This window comes from Tenebrio molitor, chromosome 2 (assembly GCF_963966145.1).
Source record: "Tenebrio molitor chromosome 2, icTenMoli1.1, whole genome shotgun sequence".
NCBI lineage: Eukaryota > Metazoa > Arthropoda > Insecta > Coleoptera > Tenebrionidae > Tenebrio > Tenebrio molitor.
Window position 1 is genome coordinate 7,017,611 of NC_091047.1, and position 23,237 is coordinate 7,040,847.

The 23,237-nt window shown below is 37.0% G+C and overlaps 2 protein-coding genes across 2 annotated transcripts; both read left to right on the top strand.

Moving 5' to 3' along the window:
* Nucleotides 1-15,463: 15,463 nt before the first annotated feature.
* LOC138125078 (uncharacterized) lies at nucleotides 15,464-16,234 on the top strand. Its single transcript, XM_069040345.1, has one exon. The coding sequence runs from the start codon at nucleotides 15,464-15,466 to the stop codon at nucleotides 16,232-16,234; it is 771 nt and encodes a 256-aa protein (XP_068896446.1).
* Nucleotides 16,235-16,499: 265 nt separating this feature from the next.
* On the top strand, nucleotides 16,500-21,334 carry LOC138125079 (uncharacterized). Its single transcript, XM_069040346.1, has 6 exons — nucleotides 16,500-16,554; nucleotides 16,597-17,571; nucleotides 17,639-18,261; nucleotides 18,700-19,529; nucleotides 19,594-20,449; nucleotides 20,927-21,334. Exons 1-6 carry the CDS (start codon nucleotides 16,500-16,502, stop codon nucleotides 21,332-21,334), a joined length of 3,747 nt encoding a protein of 1,248 aa, XP_068896447.1.
* The last annotated feature ends 1,903 nt before the right edge of the window (nucleotides 21,335-23,237 follow it).

A 23,237-nucleotide genomic window follows, 5' to 3' on the forward strand; every position in this document is an offset into this window, starting at 1 on the left:
AATCCCAGCGCAGAAAAGGCCTTAAGCCTCAGCAGCGCCCCCTTGTACAAATTTGCCATAGCCCTAAGAACGAATGAAATGTAATAAATAAGCAAGGAAATAAATGAAGTTGAATTGAATTGAATTGCAGAAGAGCTAAGACTATTCTTCTGCTCCGATCGGAAAGCGCCCTAGGGGACATCCACCCGGACATTGGAATAGCTCTGCCCGAGAAGATCCCCGGCGGACAATCTGGACGGACGATCACTCTTGGCTCCACCTAGACAGCGCCCTCGGGACATCTAACCGGACCTTGAGCAGCTCCGCTCCGGAAACGCTCCCCAGGTGGACGAGTCGGACCTCTACCCATCCTTGTTGTTTGTTTACTTATTTTTACTAAATAAAGCCTGTGTTTTCTCCACCGTGTTGCATCGGAATCGAACCTTTCCCAAACATCCTAAGCGCATCTTCACCAAGTACCCATCCAACTTGGGCCGGATACAGAAAAGGATTGTTACACGAGGCGCTCCAACGTGGGGCCCCTAGGACAAAGGTTGTTCCAAGTAACTCCAACGTAAGGCCCGAACCCGGAAGGTGCTGCAGCTGTCGACCCACGACGGTACCGATACGCAAGGGTGTTACAAGTGGCACCCAACTTTGGGGCTCGACCCGAATAAGTGTTACAAGGAGTCTTTTGGAGCAATTTTTATTCTTCTGTCATTTGAAAATAATTCTTATTTGTTCTCATCTACTACTAACGTAAAATAAGGTGATTATGAAAAGATCAAGTTATCAGATCTTATCGGTGCCCTTCAAGCCAGGTACAGTTCAGTCATAGATAATATAATAATATACTATCGTATATAGAATGCAAACTTCAGGAAATTTGTTTGAAATAAAACAAGAGCGCCCTCTGCATTTTTGGGGCTAAGTATTAAAAAAAAATGGATTTTTTACATTTTGCTTTTAAAATAAGTCTATTGTAGCACACAAATGACGTCATTTGAGTGCTTTAATAGGTCATTGGCGTGTTAGAATAGACTAGTAAAATGTATTGTATTGTAAAACGTTGTATTCATTTAACTCGTTCTTGTGTAAATTGGCCTTTTTTTGGCACTCGTGGGCCTTTAAAACACTCGTTTCACTCGCGTTTTAAACTCATGCCAAAAAAGGCCAATTTACACATGAACTCGTTTAATAAACTACTGTTATTATTTTATTTTACTAAATACCTTCAATTACCTAATAGATACTTTTTCTAATAAGAACAACATCAGTTAATATTGAAACTGATTTATTTTTACGAGAAAAATACATTTAAAAAAAATACAAAAGTACAAACCACTGACTTTGACTGTTACCTTCAAAACCAGGTTTTGAAATATATTATCAGTAAAAACTACAACAGACTTTGCGTTCTATCAAGGCAGTCTCTAGTTACAGGCCAGGACACTGGCTGTGTTGCCACATTCCCTGGTAGGCCATTCCATGACCTACGATGTTCCTATTTTGAAACTAATTCGACATTTAAAATAAATTTTGACAAGTCCTTGGTCAAATTCGTCAAATTGAATTAAAATAATATATTAAGTATAAGAGTGCCGTGACAACTGTCTAAATGTCAATAAATTCGCTCTCTAATAAAAACGCGCCAAATGTTGTTGCAAGTGCTTCACTGCAATCCAATGGTGCTATAGAAGTTAGAAAACGCAAAAAATGGACTATGGAAATGAATATTTTCATTATACGGGAATATTTTCGGATCACGAAACTACAGGATGTTGTGAGTACTTACAGGCTTGATTTATTTAAAGCGTTCCAAAGTAAGTACCCCCAGTTTCCTGTTACCATTCAAAATTTAGCTGACCAGAGGAGAGCCATTATGAAGAAAAACTATATCCCTTCGGCAATTTTAGAAAAGATCAAAAATGATGTAAAGTTAGAATTGTCAATTAATTATTCTGACAATAATGAAGTTTCTAATAATTTAGTTGAAAATTCTGTTGAACCGCAAAGTTTACCAAATCATAATGACTCTTTCTGTGGTCAAAATAATTCAACACCAAACAACACGATACAAAACGACATAAATAATTTAGACTTGAGTTATAATGATATACATGTTATTAATCAAAATTTTTACTACCATCAAAATTTTAAAGAACAAATTGAAGATGAATTTAATAGAACTCTGAACGAATTTGAACATATAGAACCATTTAATAGACCACTATTACCTAAACAACAAAGCTCCAAAAAATTCTTTGCAATGATTGAAATTTTAAATCAATTCATTTTACCTAAATTTGTAAATAACACGACAAGTTTTAAAAAATTACACAGTATTATATATAGTGGAGCTTTAACAATTATCAGATTAAATGGTTCAAAAGAAATTGACCAGACAAATAATATAAAAGCTAAAGAATTACCAAAATGGGAACGAAGACTAAATAAACGCATTAACAATATCAGACGAGATTTAGGTAGAATAACTCAATATTTAAAGGGTATAAATTCTAATCATCTAAATAACTGTATTCAATCGATTTTAAATAAAAACAGAATACATTGTTTAAAATATAACGAATATAATGAAACATTAATAGAAATTAAAGACACTATTACAAAAATTGAATATTTATTCTAAACGATTAAAAAGATATAAAAATAATAAACAACGGAAATTTGAAAACAAACTATTTAGAAATAATGAGAAGTTGTTTTACAAAAATTTAGCAGATAATAAAACTCAAAATAATAATGGTATACCAAATATAAATGAAATTAAAGAATTCTGGTCAAACATATGGTCAAATGAAGTTCAATTTAATAATCAGGCAGAATGGATTCCTAATTTAGAAAATGAGATACCAGATACCAGATACCAGATACCAATAATCCACATCATATTCAAATTAGCCTTGAAATTTTAGTTAAAAATATTAATAGTTCACATAATTGGAAATCCCCTGGAGGTGACCAAATTCATAACTTTTGGTTAAAAAAATTTACTTGTATTCATAAATGCTTACTTGATCACTTTAACGGATTTATTAGGGAACCTAACACATTTCCAGAGTTTTTGGCCCATGATATAACATATCTGAAACCAAAAGATTCCGATACTAAAAATCCATCAAAATATAGGCCAATCACATGTCTGCCTACAATTTATAAAATTATGACATCTTGCATTAAAGTAATAATTTACGACCATTGTCAAAAATTAAATATACTTAATGAAGAACAAAAAGGTTGTGTTAAGGAGTGTTTTGGTTGCAAAGAACAACTTATAATAGATACGGTAATAATGGAACAAGCTAGAAAAAATAATAGAAATATTTATACCGCATTCATAGACTACAAAAAAGCCTATGATTCAGTACCACATTCATGGTTAATTAAAATTCTTAAAATTTATAAAATTAATTTGGATTTGATTAACTTTTTATCACATGTAATGACATTTTGGAGAACTACTTTAAATTTATCAATAAACAATACTAAATTAAAATCCGAGCCTATTCAAATTAAACGGGGAATTTATCAAGGAGATTCTTTAAGTCCTTTATGGTTTTGTCTAGCCATTAATCCTTTGACAAATCTATTAAATAGCACTGGATACGGTTTTAATATTAGACATAATAATACCACACTATCAAAATTAAATCACCTTCTTTATATGGATGACATAAAACTTTATGCATCTAAAAAGAATCACATTTTATCTTTATTAACAATAACTGAAAATTTCTCAAATGATATTAGCATGAGTTTTGGTATTGATAAGTGTAAAACGCAATCAATATGTCGCGGTCATTACGAAAATTTAGAATATATAACTAAAGAAGGAGAAATCATTAAAAATTTAAATAAAGGAGAATTTTATAAATATTTAGGTATTAATCGATCAAATCATATTCAACATTCAATTATAAAAGAAAATTTAGAAAAACAATTTTATTTAAGAATTAAATCTATTTTAAAATCAAAATTAAACGGTAATAATTTAATTAAAGCAGTTAATACATATGCTGTTCCATTGTTGACCTATTCTTTTGGTATTATAAAATGGTCCAAAACTAATTTACAGAATATAAATATTCAAACTAGAGTTCTCTTTACAAAATTTTGTAAACATCACCCCAAATCTGCTATTGAAAGATTTAATTTACCACGCGAAAATGGTGGCAGGGGTTTTTCAAATCTAGAAATTCTACAACATAATCAAATTGCTTCACTAAAAAATTATTTTCTTAATAGAACTCGTGATAACACTTTTTTTAATGCTTTGGTTTCAGCGGATAAAGGCTACACACCTTTAAATTTAAGTGATAATATAATTTCAGATATTGTTGAGCCAAATATACCTGACACTATAGCAAATATAAAACAAAAGTCTTTACATGGGAGATATTTTAAAGAGCTAGAACAGCCAGAAATTAATATTCAAGCTTCTCATGCATGGCTTAAAAAATCAAATATTCATCCTGAGACTGAGGGTTTTATATTTGCAATACAAGATCGTGTTATAAATACAAGAAATTATAAAAAACACATATGCGGTTTACAATCGATCATTGATAAATGTAGGATTTGCGGAACTGAAGGGGAAACCATTGAACATATCATTTCTTCTTGCACCGTTTTGGCTCAAAGCGAATATAAAAAACGTCATGATATATTCGCAAAAATTATACACATGAATTTAGCAGTTAAATTCAATTTATTAAAGGATACACAACCACATTACATTTATAAACCAGAAAGTTGTTTAGAAAATGACAATTACAAATTATATTTTGATCGGACAGTTTTAACTGACATTCACATTCAGCATAACAGACCAGACATTATTATTTTAAATAAACAACAAAAGCAAGCATATCTTTTAGATATAGCTGTTCCAAATTCACACAATATAACACAGACATATAATACAAAAATTAATAAATATTTAGAACTCTCCGTTGCTATGAGAAATCTTTGGTGTTTAGAAAAAATTTCGATTTTACCATTTATAATTTCAGCAACAGGAATAGTACCCCAATCTCTTTTTAAAAATTTAAAAATTTTGGACTTAGAGAACACATTGGTGGTTGAAATTCAAAAAGGTATATTATTATACTCATGTCACATCGTGAGGAAATTCCTTAACATTGACACAGAACATAAAACACAAAAAAGTCAAAATGCGGAGGCGAGACGCCGGTAATTATGTTGATAAGCACTGCACTATTACTTGATAGTATTATCCGTAATAGTGTATGTACGAGGGCGAGTTGATTAATTCGCGCGATCGCCTAGAGAAGACCGTAAAATAAAAAAAATGTACATCACATCTTGACAACCGATGCTTTACCAATTTACTGTCAAAGTTTGATAAAGTTGTGACAAACCGTATTTCGTAGGCAATTTTTTGAGTTAAACCTTGCTACTAATTCAGTGGAAATGGCTAATTTTGAACAAAAACGTGTTCGCAGTCAAATGTCGATTAATAATTTAGAATTTTTTAAACGCAACACAAGAGATTTTTTGCGTCGATTTGTTACTTGTGACGAAACCTGGGTTCATTACTATACGCCCGAATCCAAACAACAGTCGAAGATGTGGACCAAACGTGGAGAACCAGCTCCAAAGAAGGCCAAGACAGTTTTATCGGCGGGAAAAGTGATGGCCTTGGTTTTTTGGGATGCGAAAGGGATATTGTTCATAGACTATCTTCAAAAAGGCAAGACCATAAACGGCGAATATTACGCAAACCTTCTAAATCGTTTAAAAACAGCTATCGCTGAAAAACGTCCAGGAATGTATAGGAAGAAAGTGCTCTTTCACCAAGACAATGCACCTGTTCATTCCTGTACGGTTGCTGCACAAAAAATTAAAGAATTAGGGTTCGAATTAGTACCGCACCCCCCCGTATTCACCAGATTTGGCACCATCTGACTTTCACCTATTTCCTAAGTTAAAAATTTTCCTCGGGGGCAAAAAATTCTGCACAAATGAAGCGTTAATTTCAACAGTGAACGATTATTTTGAAGGGTTAGACGAAAATCACTTCCGAGACGGAATAAAGAAGCTTGAACACAGATGGACCAAATGTATGGATTTAGAAGGAGATTACGTTGAAAAATAAAGTTTCTTTTTTTAAATTATTCCTTTGTTTCTGTATGATCGCGCGAATTTATCAACCCGCCCTCGTACTCCGGCAAAATTGCCGTGCCGCCGGGTGGAGGTGGGATAGAAGAACGGTAATGACAATGTCATTAACGTTCGTGATGCTTATGAGATTTTTTGCGCGATAGAATATTTATTACAAAACATTCACATCTAGAATGGGCCCAATGCGATACGTGTTTATACCCTTTACAGCGTGTTGCTACAATGTCGATTTTTGTATCGCGTTTCTAAGGCAATCTGCAAACAACTACCGCCATTGCAGTTTTTGTGCGCAAATATCGCCAGTTGTGTTGAAAAACAAGCAGTAAAATAAGTGATATTTAGTGATTCCGAAAACGAAGTGGATGTTGTAGAAGAAACTTTGAATGTGGGGTGCGTCACAAATAAAGAATTTTTGAAACTAACGACCTCAATGTGTAATCAAGAAGACAATCAATGTTCAGGGTATGAAAATTTTGATAATGCTAATGTCGCGGCAAGTTTCCTAATGTTATTTAATTGCAGCGCCAAGGAAGGTCGACTACAAGAGCCGTGTGAGTTTCCAGAAAGTGCTAACATCTTGTCTTCAACTTCTGTCTACATAAATAGAGAATTTCCGAAACCAACGACCTCAATGTGTAATCAAGAAGACAAGAAAAATTCGAGGTATGACAATTTTGACAATGGTAATGTTGCGGCAAGTCCGCTAATGTTCTTTCATTCCATTGCCAAGGAAGGTCGACTACAAGAGCTATATAAGTTTCCAGAAAGTGCCCCGACTTCTTGTCTTCAACTTCTGTCTACATAAAAATTATTATAATAATTGATTAATTTTGAATAAATTTACTTACCGTTCTAAAACACCAAAAATTACTTACCGTCGAGTTTATCGTTAGCAACGGGTAAACATAGCTTACCGTCTTGGAAACAGACGTGGTAAACAACCAAATAGAGTACAACCGCGCAAAAATGTCATGCACAAGGTTTGAATGGTGGGAAACGATCTAGGAGGACGCCCTGAGGCTGTCTAGCCAGAAAAACGCGAAAATTCCAGAAGTAGTTAAAGCGAACAATGACCTTTTTTTTCTTACTGGTTTCTAATCTAAATCTTCTGTCTAAGTCCAAGTCTCTACTATTTACAAATTTTACATCTTATATACTATAGTTTATATGCGAAATACAGGGTGTCCCAAAAATGGCGTACTAACGGTGCACTACGGTGTAGAGGAGATGACCGTAAACGCCAGAAAAATGTTACAAAAATTCTATTGGACTTATTTTCTGATTTGGCGGTCTTTGAATGTGGCACTTAACAGGTCAATTATTTTGAAATATATGTATGAAATTGTAATGACAGCTACTTCTAATCGTACATATTATCACAAAGTACAAGATCACTCACTACCAATATCTAATCCTGCATAATAGAGAATTTTGAAGTTTTGGAAATCGAAAAAATTATTTTAAATCCTCTACGGTAACATTGCAAGGTAATGATGTATGAATTTATCTTTGTTTAAATTGTATTATCGTTAATAATAATAATAAAAATAATTGATGTTTTTGTCGGAAACATTTTTTCCATAATTTTTTCATGTAGATACATTTAAGCATCCTCGATAAGGTAGTAAGTAGTTTGTACGCCATTTTTGGGACACCTGGATATGCAATGACGTCACGCCTGAATCAAGAAGACGACATACCGTTCGTCCGTATTTGACATTTGACAGCAAGGCATAATGAGTTGATTATGTTACCGCTATTGTCAAAAAATTATTGTATTTTGTAGTGTTGGGCATAATCGATATATATTTTGATAATCGAATAAATCGTAATAATCGCTTGGAACAATCCAAATATCCATTAGACTTTCCAATGAATGATGCGCATACGCAGTTGTGTATTTATTTCGAATTTCGTTTGGTGGACATCTTACGCCGGGGCGAGGTAGACGCACGTCAAAAGTTCTATGTTACTCTAATCGTACGGTTTAGAATGAGATGCTAGAGCGACAATCTTAATAGCGAACGTAGCAGAGGCAACGAACTTGTTTGGCATGTGTTGAAAGGAGATAGCTACATACATGTAGTTCGTGTTATAAACTGATACAACTGCATATAGTTTGAAAACAAACTACTGTAGCGGACACAATATTCGGACACCCAATAAACCCAAGCCAAGTGCCCATAATTAGACCCACAATAGGAAGGGTCGGTTGGTTGTAAATCAATGAGAGATTCCAAACACGCTTTTTTCTTATGATGGACCGTATTACGAAATTCCAAGGACAGTACAGTTTCTTTCGAAAAATGTTTTATGATTGATGAAATTGCAAAAAAATATGGTCACACAATTTTATGGCTTCCTCCGTACCATTACATCTTCACTCCCATTGAACTTACGAGGAAACATTACAATTTTTAAGAAAAGGTATTGACGAAATAGCCCCACAACATTGAAAAAATTACTGTGGGTAACCTACTTTGTGTTGAATAGAAACTACGTTCGCCGGGTTTTTCCTAATTAGGATTTTTTCAAGTACTTCAAACTTTCAAGCGAACCCTCACAGTTTGGTGATTTATGGCTATGGTTACTGCTTATTGTTAACATAATTGTGGGTATTTGGCTTAGGTTTATTGGGTGTCCGAATATTGTGTCCGCCACAGTATACCTAGTTCTACGAAAAATGAGGGTGGGGGTGTGAGCACCCGTCCAGACAGTTGGGTACAGTTGGATGTAACAGAAATGCAACAATGATCTCTCAAGAAATTTGAACCTCTCAAAACAAGTCTCTGAATCGTTAGCTTCACGATTGAAAGAGAAAAATCTGCTTGCACTAACAAAAGTATGGGTTATTTATAACTCAAAAACTAGAGCTGATAGAAAAAAAACTAGAGGCATTTTTGGCAAAAAAATCTGAGGCAACAGATACTGTGTAAACTAGTGTTATCAGTAACAGTAATGAGCACCGTTATTTTTCTGTCTCCAAGGTGGTTTTAAACTACATATATATTACAATGCCATAACGCATTTTTGAACTGTCGTAAAATTAGATCACTCATATTTGACAAATGCAAATACAATGACAGGTTTAGTAGATTTCGAATTTTTTCACTAAATGTTGGTGAAGCAATGTTGCCAGACTGTGGTAGGCCATCCCATAGCACACTGTCTTTGGTCAGTGTCATGGCCTGGTAAATGAAGATCGCCTTGGTTCTATACATACGTTCTATGTTATCAATAGCAATTATCAAAAACAGACATTTTTCGAATGTGACTGGCCGGGATAAGAGACGAGTGTCTTATGCAGTCTTATGTATTACAATTCCAAGCGACATCTTTATATTTGGGGCTAAGCTCTTAAAACCAAAAAATTTCGCATACATTGACTTTGCATTCTATATAAAGAGTGTTTTTTAAAATTTGGCGTCGAAATAGGCGTTGGAATGGAGAGTCGATTGAGAGCGCACCATTCGTGTAAAAGCGTAAGATTTAAACAGCTGATCCGTGATCCGTAACCTGTATAGTGCGTTTACAATTGAATGTTCGACGCCTACTTGGACGCCAAATTTAAAAAAACACCCGTTACAGTGAGCGGCAAAAGTATGGAATATATTCGTTAAAAATTAAACATTTTTTTTTTCAAAAAAATCTTTGGACAAGTCAATTTTAGTTTATAAAAATACACGCTTTAGTACCAAAGAAAATTCCAAGCAGTCATTTGTTTTCGAGTTATGACGTCTTCGATAGTTTTTTTAAATGGAAATCCCCTATTTTTTTTCTTGATTCTGATAGCCCTTTTAATTGTCTAAATGACAGTATAAAAATTTTGTTATCTTACTAAGGAAATTTTTGAGAAAAAAAATTAATACAGTTGGAAAAAACAAGTCAAAAAAAGAAATACATAATTATACTCATACATACTCGTAGATGTATTTTGAGAACATAACTAAAATGTGTCTCACCAAAATTTAAGATCTAGACACTACTGAACTAATGTTACCACTAAATTATACATAGATAAATCATATTCATAATTCTAAATGAAGAAGGCGAATTCTTCTTTTTTTGTTTAAAATACTCCACAACTACACGGTGAGCGAAGAGGTAGTGGTCCACAGTGTTGACCAGACAAGGCCTTTGGTTTCTTAATTGCTTCAATACCTCTGCGAAATTTACTTGCTTTTTATATTGGGCTATTTTTAAAACAATGTCACACATAAGCACTGTGCCCGTTGGTCACATCCTGTACCTACTATATTATTGTGATGTTAGAACTAAACGATACTGGTTATGTCAAGACACGTACTTGCAGTGTACGAGAATGGGGGAAGTATGTTTCGGAATTTCAGATATCACCTTCAAGAATGGAATAAATTCTTGAAGGTTTGTAGGTAGGTACAACACCATGATCGGGCCACTTGATTTACTGCAACTGTTGCACGCAATGAGTTTTATTTTCATGCGGGAGATAATGCTTCCCTCAGTCGGCTGTCGCCTGTCGGCTGTCGCCTCGTCCGGAAACAGCAACGATTCGTCCACAAAAGCAATGTTTTAGGTACTTGTAACAAAAATAACTATTTGAAAACAAGAGAGTAAGAAGATATTCAGAGCAAAGTGGAGGACACTTCAAACCATTCCTTTAATTTTCATTGTTACTTTTTTAACTGAATCACTGATGTTATTCACCTTCTTAAGTGTTTAAATTAGATTTCAAAAACGCATTTAACTCAGTCGAACGGGATTGTATTCTAAAAGAAGTCCAATGTCATACCCCACTTCTGTACCCTTATCTTTATCAATGCTATAGAAATCCTTCAACTTTATTTTTCGGTAATCATTTAATTTCTTCTTCTGTTGGAGCCCAGCAAGGAGATCCCTGCGGTCCCATGATTTTTAGTCTTGCCATTCAACCAATTATTTTATCTTTGGATTCTCAACCTTAGCTGATTACCCAGAAGTAGTTTTATCCGACTTTAAGGAAGTTATCAATTTATCTCAGGAAATTGGCCTTCAATTAAACTTTAACAAATCCGAGATCTTTTGCTGTTCTGGAGACACAGATTTAAAAGTCATAAAGGAATTTCAAAATTTAGCACCAGGCATTAAAATATGTGACCGAGAAAGTTTATCTCTTTTAGGCTCTCCAATCTTTGACCAAGGTTTCAAAAACACTGTCGAAAAAACTATAATTACAGTTGAAAATCTTTTAAACAAAGCTGAACTCCTTAACAGACACGTGGCTTATACTTTAATCAAAAACTGTCTTTTCATACCAAAATTTAATTTTTTATTAAGAACAACTCCATTTTGGAAATTTTCTAATTATGTTAATTCAATTGATTCTTCTTTAAAGTCTTTTTTAGAGAGAATACTTAATTTACGTTTAAATGATTTACAATGGCATCAGTCCACTTTACCGACTAGATTTGGTGGTCTGGGAATTCGTTGCATTTCCGATATTTGCCTCCCTGCTTTCCTATCTTCAATTAATGGGGTTAAAAAGCTTGTTTCTTTATTACTAAACTCAAAGGATAATGAGCTTAATATTCACCATTATGATGAAGCTTTAGCAGTCTGGGTTGTAGAAAATGAGAACGAAATACCAACAATCCCACAATTTCAGAAGAATTGGGATAACTCGTATCCCACCTCCACCCGGCGGCATGGCAATTTTGCCGGAGTACATACACTATTACGGATAATACTATCAAGTAATAGTGCAGTGCTTATCAACATTTTGACTTTTTTGTGTTTTATGTTCTGTGTCAATGTTAAGGAATTTCCTCACGATATGACATGAGTATAATAATATAAAAATAAAATAATAAATTTTATTTTTACCTTTTTGAATTTCAACCACCAATGTGTTCTCTAAGTCCAAATTTTTTAAATTTTTAAAAAGAGATTGCGGTACTATTCCTGTTGCTGAAATTATAAGTGGTAAAATCAAATTTTTTTCTAAACACCAAAGGTTTCTCATAGCAACGGAGAGTTCTAAATATTTATTAATTATTGTATTATATGTCTGTGTTATATTGTGTGAATTTGGAACAGCTATATCTAAAAGATATGCTTGCTTTTGTTGTTTATTTAAAAAAATAATGTCTGGTCTGTTATGCTGAATATGAATGTCAGTTAAAACTGTACGATCAAAATATAATTTGTAATTGTCATTTTCCAAACAACTTTCTGGTTTATAAATATAATGTGGTTGTGTATCCTTTAATAAGTTGAATTTAACTGCTAAATTCATGTGTATAATTTTTGCGAATATATCATGATGTTGGAGCGGTCGGTCCAATTTAGTCTATGACGCCGCTTCCAATATTCCTGGCGACAATCATCCCCGGTGCCGGTACGTTGGTGGTCTCTTTCACAATAGTGGGAAAGTCCCGCCATCTGGCTCATTCACATCTTGCAAAAGACCACCAGCGTACTACCCATGACGGAGAGGGGGTGCGAATTTACTTTTGTACATTTTCGTTAGTTTTAAGTTAGTTGATAAGTAAATGTAGAACCAGAAACATCAATACATCTTTGCATTAATCTGAAGTATCTATCCTTATTTTGAAATCACGGTCCACATTGTGCGAAACCCCTACGCGTAAAAAGAAAACACTCTCGGACACGCAATTGGCGTGTCATAGGTTCAAACTCCTGGGTACGGAAACATCCGTCATACTTCGTAGGAGGCAATTGAACCGAAACATTTTTTGGTCCTTCGAGCCGGATGTGTATCAAAAAGTAGTGCTTCAGTGCAATCAAAGTCCAGTGCAACAATCGAGCGCCCTCGCAGCGAACCAGGATCGTAATCGAGATTGCGACGAATCCATCTGCAGGCCCAGAGGTTTCCGAGGCAGCGACGACACCCCCCGTAGAGCAAAGGAAAGTGCAGGTCAGTGGCTTCCTTCTCATCCAGTGGCGGCTGGTCAGGGGCGGCAGATACGGCAGTGCCGACCCAGAAATTTATTTGAAAAGAACACAATTTAAAACAGTTCATTTATACTTTTTTTTTTAAACAAGTTTCATCATTCATATCTCTCTAATATGCATATATTTTTCAAATTTTATGACATTAGCCCTTACTGGAGATTCAAAGGTCCATTAATTTATGGTCCCAGTATCCCGTAAAAGTGAGCGCATTAAAATAAATATACGCGTGAGCATGTCCGATGAAATTGCACGCTGTTTGGGTTTGGGTCGGCAAGTAGTACCAGATCAGCGACAGCGAGAGTTGCGTTAAATGCACCGATGCTTGCCAAATGCGCAGAACGTCGAGATTATTGCAATGCGCTTCCCTAGTTGGTACTGCATGCCGTACCGCACCGCTTTTCAGTCTTTAGATTCATAGATTCGAATTGTTTTTTTTTAACGAATCTCTTAATTCTCATTGATCTTATTAATTAAAAAGTAACATTTTTAGTTGTTAATAAAATAATAGAAATTTGTATTTATTGAGAAAACAGCTGTGGGTTTTTGTGAACATTTTCAATAAAGCACTACATAATTAATACCTCCTAGCTCCTATTTTTTTTTTATACATAAATATCAATTTAATATTTACAGACCATAAGAAGCTTTAATATTATGTTTAAGTTTTCTTCTTCTTCACTGAGTTCGATGAAGAAGAAATATTTAATAAAATTATTGCTCTTAAATTAAATGTTACATTTAGAAATTTAAGAAAAATCTATAGAAAAATAATGAAACTGAAATAATATAATTTAACTGAAAATGTAAGTTGATGGGCATTTGGCTTTGGCATAAAAATAGGAATTTGTTAGGAAGTATTGGGTGGCGACAGCGATTCAGTTTCTGGGTACGGCAGCGCCGTACCTCATTAACGCAGAGTAAGGGTTTTTGTTTATTTCGTTTCGAAGCACAATAGCACTCAACGGTTTGACGTTTAAATTGTGTTACTTTAATTTTTATTGTTCTGTGTTAATAATGGCAAATGTTCGACAAGTGGTGAGCAATAATAATTCATATACTCTAGATTTTTTACTGAGAAATAAATTCTCTTCATTATTTTACGATGACAAACTGTTTGTTAAGGATTTGAAACGGCCTCGTCCTGCCATGTCAAATTTAGTATGTAATTAGTAAAGCGGACAGCTCCAATCGTGGTTTTTGTGTTTCATGCTATGAAAAGTGCAAGTGGATTACAGGTAGCGAAATTAGGAATAGATTGTTTTGTTGGCCGTGCTTACTTTTTTCTGAGCAATGTCCAGGTCCGTGGAACTAACTGTACAGGCTTTAACAATCGTAAAGAGATCTGTAGGGCACTGCAAAAACACGGTATTTCAAAAGATCACACACAAGGCCTACTAAAATTTAGATTATTTGGAAGAAAACAACCAAATATTGCAAACGTCTTAGACAATGCACATCGCGAAAGTGTTATTGAATATAATCCCAAAGTCACCGAAAAACGCGAAACCCTTGGACGATTAATTGACATCACTATTTATTTAGGAACACAAGAGCTAGCGTTTGGAGGGCATAATGAAAATGAAAATTCATTTAATCAGGGCAATTTTAGAGAACTTGCAAAATTATTAAGCGGCATAATGATAAATTTAAACAATTTTTAGACGAATCCACGATTTTCACAGGTTTGTTCAAGACCATACAAAATGAGATCAATCAAAGTATTAATAATGTAATTACAATTACGGTTGAGGATGAAGTAAAAAGCGCCCCTTCTTTTTCATGGCAAACATAACTTTGCCTACTCGTGGTATTATCTGTGATATTTTTTTTTGGAATTTGTTTTTTTTACATTTTTATAGTTGTTTCGCTACGTTTTTTTTAAATAAATTATTAGTTACCTACGTTACCTTACCAAATTCCTTAATCCTCCCCTCCTAGCAAGAATTGCTCTAGCTAGACCTTCCTCTTGGTTCTTGCTGAACAGTGAATTTGTTCTTTATCAAAAAAAAAGTTTTTTTTAATTTCCATTATATTACATATTATTATTATTAAACATTATTTTAAATAAATATGGAACAAATACGGCGACAACTTTGAGCATTTAAAAAAAATACCAACGAATCTGCCGTACCAGTTGAAATTGTTACGAGCCGCCACTGTTCTCATCCACATTTCTTATCACTCACCAACCCTCCAAATTGTGTGCATACCTTAAATCGCGGTTTGAAGTAAAAACCATCGTTTAGTCAGAACGAATTTAGTCATTACTGCGGTTGGTTACATTACATAACGTTCGTACATAACTTTCAAAATACCTGAGCTATCATTAGCTGCATTAATCAAATCCAGAGGGGCATTGAAGGCCCGCCTCACAAAGTTTGTTTCTATGGTCGACGAGCTCAACCAAGAAAATCCGAATTTTGATCAACTACAAGTGAGATTTGAGAAATTTAAAAACTTAGAGAGCGAATTTGATAACGTCCAAAAACAAATCGAATTTGAGGTCGATGAAGGAGATGCGTTAGATGAGCAGATCAACTACCGCGAAGAGTTCGAAAACAATTTTAGCGCAGCGGTGGCTCGCGTCAACACAATCCTCAACGCGGCGAAATCGGAAACGCCAAACGCGAACACTCGTCATTCAAATCAATCGGTTACCAATCCGAATTTCGTACCGGTAGCGCTTCCGACTATGAGTTTACCTTCTTTCGATGGAAGCTGGGAGCAGTGGCTCTCATTTTATCAGAGATTTGATTCGCTAATTCACAGCAACGCATCTTTGTCGCCGATACAGAAATTTCAGTATTTAAATTCGTGCGTCACAGGAGAAGCCAGTAGCGTGATCAAATCTTTAGGCATCACCACCGAAAATTATCCAATCGCGATTGCTTTGCTGAAAGAAAGGTATGATGATCAACGTTTGATCATAAAAAATCATATTTGCGCGTTATTCGATTTACCTAACGTCACAAAAGATTCCCCCGCGTCTCTGAGGCAGCTTCTCGACAAGGTAGATTTGCACTTGAAAGTGTTAAAAACGTTAGATGCGCCGACGGAAACATGGGATCTTCTAATAATCCATTTAATCGAATTAAAATTAGATGCATTTACCATGCGAGAATGGGAAACAACTAACAAAAAAACGATACAACGCTAAAGGACATGTACGCGTACCTCAAAGATCGCTGTCGCGTATGGGAAGCGATCCAATTTCACAAAAACCCCGAAAAGAACCGTGACGTTCAATCCAAGTCAACTCCGCAACAGAAATCAAAAGCGCCGTTTACGAGATCTTCCTCCAACTTGGCTACGCAACAGCCCTCGTGCAAGTTGTGCAATCAAAACCATTTTATGTATCAATGCAAACAATTTTTAAATTTGTCCGTTTCGGCTCGGATCGCCGAAGTCAAAAGGTTAAAATTATGTTTCAATTGCTGGAGGAGCACTTCACATTCCGCGTCCCAGTGCAAGTCAGGAGTTTGTAAAATTTGTAATAAAATGCACAACTCATTGCTCCAGCACCTGTGACAACAAACGCGGCTGAAGACACCCCGATCGTAGCTAACCATCACTGTCATAGTTACGAATCGCAGGTACTTTTATCAACAGCAGTCATTCTCGTACGAGACAACACCGGCAAATATCAATCGTGTCGCGCATTGATTGATGTTGGGTCTCAATCCAACTTCGTAACGGTCGAAACTTGCAAACGTTTAAGGGTCAATTCGAAAGAAACCAACATCCGCGTCACCGGAATTGGTAATGCTAACGGGAGCATTGTCAATAAAATCGCCAGTCTGCAAGTCAAATCATTTCACAATGCGTTCGGTGCTAACTTGAATTGTCTTGTAGTACCGATCATAACTTATTCAGTGCCGGCGGAATCGATAAATGCAAGTCTCCTCCAAATCCCAAATAACATCAAGCTAGCGGATCCGCAATTTCATCGTTCCGGTCCCATAGATATTCTAATCGATGCTGAAATCTTTTGGGACCTCCTCTGTGTCGGTCAAATCAAGGCCACCAAAGTGCACCCGGTTTTCCAAAAGACCCACCTGGGATGGATAGCCGGGGGCGCAATACGTCTACCTGCCAAACTTCCGCAAAATTCCGTGACGAATTTACATGTCGTAACCAGCGCAGTGAATAGGCTCGACGCTCGAATTGAGAAATTTTGGAAAATCGAGGAAACTCCGGTTCACAAATCGCTAACTTCCGCGGAACAAGCGTGTGAGACACATTCCATCTCCACCGTCAAACGCGACCATGACGACCGATTCACAGTCAGACTACCATTCAAAGACAATTCAAAAGAGTTAGGGTCGTCTTATGACATCGCTTTGAAAAGGTTACACGGTCTTGAAATACGATTAAAAAGATCTCCGGATTTGCGCGTTTCCTATCAATTGTTCTTGGACGAATATCAATCGTTGCATCACATGTCACCGGTAACAATTGAAGATCGCGAAATGTTCTCCAAATGTTCTCCGACTGGTATTTTTTACCTCATCACTCGGTAGTAAAAGAGTCCAGTGTTTCCACTAAATTGCGCGTATTATAGTATTTGACGCATCGGCCAAAACCTCTAACGGTGTCAGTCTAAACGACAAATTAATGGTAGGTCCGGTGGTACAACAGGATCTCTTCGCTATCATTACGCGTTTTAGGTTGCATAACATCGTGATATCCGCGGATATAACAAAAATGTATCGGCAAATACAATTGGACAAAGAGGACAGAAAGTACCAACGAATTTTATGGCGTCGCGACCCGTCCCATCCGGTTCAAGTTTACGAGCTTAACACGGTTACCTACGGCATGGCGTCATCGTCCTACCTGGCTACGCGATGCATACAACAGGTAGCGCTGAAAGAAGGCTCAAATAATCCCGAAGCTCAGCGGTCAATCATGCAGGACACGTATGTGGACGACGTGCTAACTGGAGCAAAAACGGTCCGCGAAGCGCGCGCGTTACGCGACAATATAGTGGCAATCCTTGGCAGAGGCTGTTTCCCGTTAAACAAATGGGCATCAAATTGGCCCGAGCTATTGTCCACGTTAAGCGAAAATGAAGTCATTGTGAATTTCGATAAACATGGCGACTCCAAAACATTAGGTCTATTATGGAATTGCACACATGACGCGTTAAAATATTCCATATGTCAGATCCAGTCAGGAAATCGGGTAACCAAGCGACGAATCTTATCAATCACCGCGCAGATTTTTGACCCTCTCGGTCTTGTGGGTCCGGTCATCCTAATTGCAAAATTAATGATCCAATCGCTATGGTCGTTAAATGTTGGGTGGGATGAGTCCGTCCCAATAAGGATCCTGACTACCTCTCCCAGAGCTGCAGCGGTTTTATGGCAGGGCAATAGTAATTATTACGCCTGTTGAGATGCCGATACGCGACATAAACAGACCCCTGTCAATCATCATTTTCGTTCTATACCTGTCAGTTTACAGGGTAGTACTTGGACGAATTTACGATTAGGGGTTGTACTTGCGGTTTAAACCTATTATCGGTGTTGTTAACGTTTATACAATGGTACCCTGCCATAAAACCGCTGCAGCTCTGGGAGAACTATACCTGAATTGAATCAGTTGGAGATTCCTCGGCAGGTAACTTCGAATCAGAATCCCATTGGATTCGAACTCCACGGTTTTTGCGATGCATCCGAACGCGCTTACGGAGCATGCATCTACATCAGATCCTTAAACACTGCGACACCCCATCAAACCCGGTTACTTTGCGCTAAATCTCGAGTGGCACCCCTCAAGACAATAACTCTCCCTCGCTTGGAGCTCTGCGGGGCGTTGTTGCTATCAAAGTTAATTGCTAGCCTAAGACAATCTTTAAATTTGCCCATCGCGAAGACATGTTGTTGGACGGATTCTCAAATCGTTTTGTCGTGGTTAGCGGCCGAGCCAGCGACTTGGAAAACGTTCGTCGCAAACCCTGTTTCCGAGATTCAGGTGTTAACAAAAAATTGCGTCTGGAGTTACGTCAACATCAAAGACAATCCTGCGGACATAATTTCGCGAGGCTGTTTACCCCGCGAATTGATTGATTCTCCATTATGGTGGCACGGGCCATCCTGGTTGTCAAACGAGGCACAGCATTGGCCGAAGTACTGTCAGACGAATCCAAACTTCGCCAACGATCAGGAGTTGCCGGAACAACGACGTGTGGTTGCTGTCGCGATAACTTCCGAGAAAATGTTACCACCAGATTTTTTGACTCGATTTTCATCGTTGCGCAAACTACAACGCGTGTTGTCGTACTGTTTACGATTCGCGGAAAATTGTCGAAAGCCCATCACGAAGCACACCGGTCCATTGAAAGTATCTGAATTACAAAGATCAATGCTTATCATCCTAAAAAACGTACAGCATCAAGCGTTTAGTACCGAAATCAAAGAACTCGAGGGCGGTCGTCAGCAAGAAAAGTCGTCTGATATCACTCAACCCTTTCCTCGACGATAGCGGACTCATACGTGTCGGAGGTCGTTTAAGAAATTCCGGCGCTCATTCGGACGTTAAGCACCCAATAGTGTTACCCAAGTGCAAAATCACCGAATTAATCGTTCAATCGGAGCACATCTCATTATTGCATGTCGGCCCTCAGGCTACATTGGCCTCTCTGCGACAAAGGTACTGGCCCATGTCGGGGCGCTCCGTGGTGCGGCGAATCATTCACAATTGCCTCAAATGCTTCCGAGCAAATCCGACGACATCGTCTCAATTAATGGGTGATTTGCCCAAAGATCGCGTTCAACCGGCCCGACCTTTTCTCAACAGTGGCGTTGACTTTGGCGGTCCAGTGTACCTGAAAGAGGGTCGAGGTACAGGCAAAAGGACGGTAAAGGGTTATATCGCCCTGTTTGTCTGCTTTGCGACCAAAGCGTTACATTTAGAGCTCGTCGGAGATTTGAGTTCTCAATCGTTTTTGGGCGCTCTCAAACGCTTCATATCGCGTCGCGGGCACGTTGCAAATTTATATTCGGACAACGGAACGAATTTTGTGGGTGCTCGCAATGAATTATCCGAACTTGGCGAAATGTTAAAGTCGCAAAAATTCGAAGGCGATGTAATTGACCGACTAGCCGATCGCACGGTCCGGTGGCATTTCATCCCTCCCCATAGTCCCCATCACGGTGGGATATGGGAGGCAGGTATCCGGTCCGTAAAGTCACACCTTAAAAGAGTGATTGGTCTGACATCACTAACATATGAGGAGATGCACACGGTACTAACACAGATCGAAGCCTGCCTGAATTCACGTCCTTTGACACCCATTTCCAACGACCCCAATGACCTAATCGGTATAGGACGATTGCGCCGGTATTACCTGATTTGTTTTAAGCCGATGGTACGATTGCGCCGAGGCGACCCAAGTGGTTGTTAATACCTGGGCACGATTGCGCCGCACCCCTGATTTTGTAAGCCCCTCAATAAAATACAGGTAGTAGGTAATGGTGGGCCCCAACGATGTTTAAAATCAATTATGAAAACCAAATATAAAAAATATAAAAAATATAAAAGATTCTCAACAAACCATTTATTTACAAAAAAATATATACAAACTACATACGTATATTTCGGAATTTAAAATTTTCGAAAATTACAAGAATCTTGCCACGTTCACTAAGCATCTTCTCCATTGTAGCGTTTATTCCAGCGATCACTTGAATATTGTTGGACGAAACTAATGATTTTAGTAAAACGCTGTCCGAATATTCCCAACTACCCCTACTTTATTTGCAAACAGGTACAGGTACCTTTCTAATTACCCTTCCCGTTAAGGGATTAAATTTAGTACCGGCGCAATCGTACCTGTGGATTACAGGTAATTTGGGAGACCCCGGATTATAGCAGGTCATATCGGCGCAATCGTCCCCTGCCCGACCTAATCGCCCTTTCCCTAAGCCACTTCTTAATAGGTGATCTGCTCACTGCCCCCGTGGAGCATGACGTAACGCCTTTGCCCGTCAACCGGCTGTCTCGATGGCAATACGTGGAACAACTTCGGCATTTCTGGAAAAGGTGGTCCGTGGACTACCTGACGCAGCTGCAACCCCGCCGTAAGTGGAACCAGCGTCTTCCAAATATCGAAGTGGGCTTGGCACGTGTCGTTCGCCTACACCCAGGAAAGGATGGTTGTGTGCGTGTGGTGACTTTAAAAACTTCAAAAGGTGAAGTGACCCGCTCAATAAACAAAGTGTGTGTTTTACCCATGGCCTCTAGGTACAGTTAACCAGTGATAGTGTTCGAACTTTTTTGAACTTTTAGTGATAGTACCCATTTTTGTTTGTTTGTTTTCATTTCGTTTTTTTTTGTTTTTTGTTTTGTCGTTTGTTCTTTAGTCCTAAGTTTCAATTGTACATGTGCACACCGATGTGCCATACATAATTGATTTGTATAGTCCATTCATTTTAAATCTTGGGTAAAGTTGTAAACTCAAAACGCCGTAAATTACGAAAGCGGCAAGTTTTCATTGTGTGGGTACTGTAAAGTAGTAATCCCTCTGTTCACATAAAATTGGTACCACGTCGTACTTTCACCATCTTATCGACGAGCAAAAGAAAGAGACCTTAAAGTATCCGCAAATAAAAAAAATTAAAACACATTTTGCGATCAGTGACCAAAAAAATGTTAAGAGATTGTTGATTTTGTATTGGGAAATTTTGTATTTGAGAAATAAGATTACTAAATAAAGAAATAAGAGTAATTAATAAAGTATCCATTACATGTATACTTTAAAGTAAATTAATAAATAAAATAATAAAATACTTACATAAACAAATAGAAAATTAATCGTCATCTGAATCAAATTCACTAGATGATTCACCAGTATTGGCAAAAAATATTCCAGCACATTAAGAATAATTTGTTCAGACTGATAAGTCAAATGACCCAAACCACCTGACATATTGAGTAAAATTAACGCACTGAATTCACTTTACACAACACAAGTTATTTCTTGAACGGTACAACTAAGACTGTAATTGTTTAGTGGCTTAGGGCCGGCCGGTCCTGTATTTTTAAAATTCTGGAAAACCCCATTATTATGTCCTTTCTGTCTATGCTTGGGATGTCTTATTATTACCTGCACCCGTCGTATAGATAAGGTAAGCAGAACATATTTATAGTACCTAAAAACAGATGTTTTACTGACGAATGCAAATGTATGTTAAATAATGAGCCACCCAGAACACTCGATATTTGTCTCAAGAAAATCCGCGGATAAATTTAACTACAAGAACGCAATGCCCTCAGAAATTTAATGTTTGGAATGGTATTTTTAATAATCAAATTATTGGGCGATTTTAGTAGTAAATTTAAACACAAACATATTTCGACATTTTGATAAATGTGAATAAAAATGTTTCTAATAACTTGACCATTTAACAAATGTTAAATTTAATCAATTTCTTAATGAAGTAGGTACCTGAAATCACGCAAAAACTATTTTTCATGTTAAATTCCTATGGTCAGGTTTGGTAGTTGACACTCGGTATTGAACACAGTTTTAGATTCACTGAGTTTCGGACAAGTGTCAAAGCAGGCAAGTTTTATTACTAAACCCAAGATTTAAAATGAATGGACTATAGGAGTATATATCTTTTAAATTTAATATTGAAGGAAGCCTTCAATGAGGGGCGGGATGTTGGAGCGGCCGGTCCAATTTAGTTCATGACGCCGCTTCCAATATTCCTGGCGACAATCATCCCCGGTGCCGGTACGTTGGTGGTCTCTTTCACAATAGTGGGAAAGTCCCGCCATCTGGCTCATTTACATCTTGCAAAAGACCACCAGCGTACTACCCATGACGGAGAGGGGGTGCGAATTTACTTTTGTACATTTTCGTTAGTTTTAAGTTAGTTGATAAGTAAATGTAGAACCAGAAACATCAATACATCTTTGCATTAATCTGAAGTATCTATCCTTATTTTGAAATCACGGTCCACATTGTGCGAAACCCCTACGCGTAAAAAGAAAACACTCTCGGACACGCAATTGGCGTGTCATAGGTTCTAACTCCTGGGTACGGAAACATCCGTCATACTTCGTAGGAGGATTCGAAACACATGACGTTTTTTATATTCGCTTTGAGCCAAAACGGTGCAAGAAGAAATGATGTGTTCAATGGTTTCCCC

What these genes read in the sequence shown, in the direction of transcription:
- LOC138125078 (XM_069040345.1), top strand. Translation starts at nt 15,464, where the DNA reads ATGGTCGACGAGCTCAACCAAGAAAATCCGAATTTTGATCAACTACAA.
- LOC138125079 (XM_069040346.1), top strand. Translation starts at nt 16,500, where the DNA reads ATGTTTCAATTGCTGGAGGAGCACTTCACATTCCGCGTCCCAGTGCAA. An exon ending in CGTCCCAGTGCAAGTCAGGA is followed by an intron (nt 16,555 to 16,596) that starts GTTTGTAAAATT and finishes TCATTGCTCCAG; the next exon opens with CACCTGTGACAACAAACGCG. An exon ending in GGTCGTCAGCAAGAAAAGTC is followed by an intron (nt 19,530 to 19,593) that starts GTCTGATATCAC and finishes AGGTCGTTTAAG; the next exon opens with AAATTCCGGCGCTCATTCGG.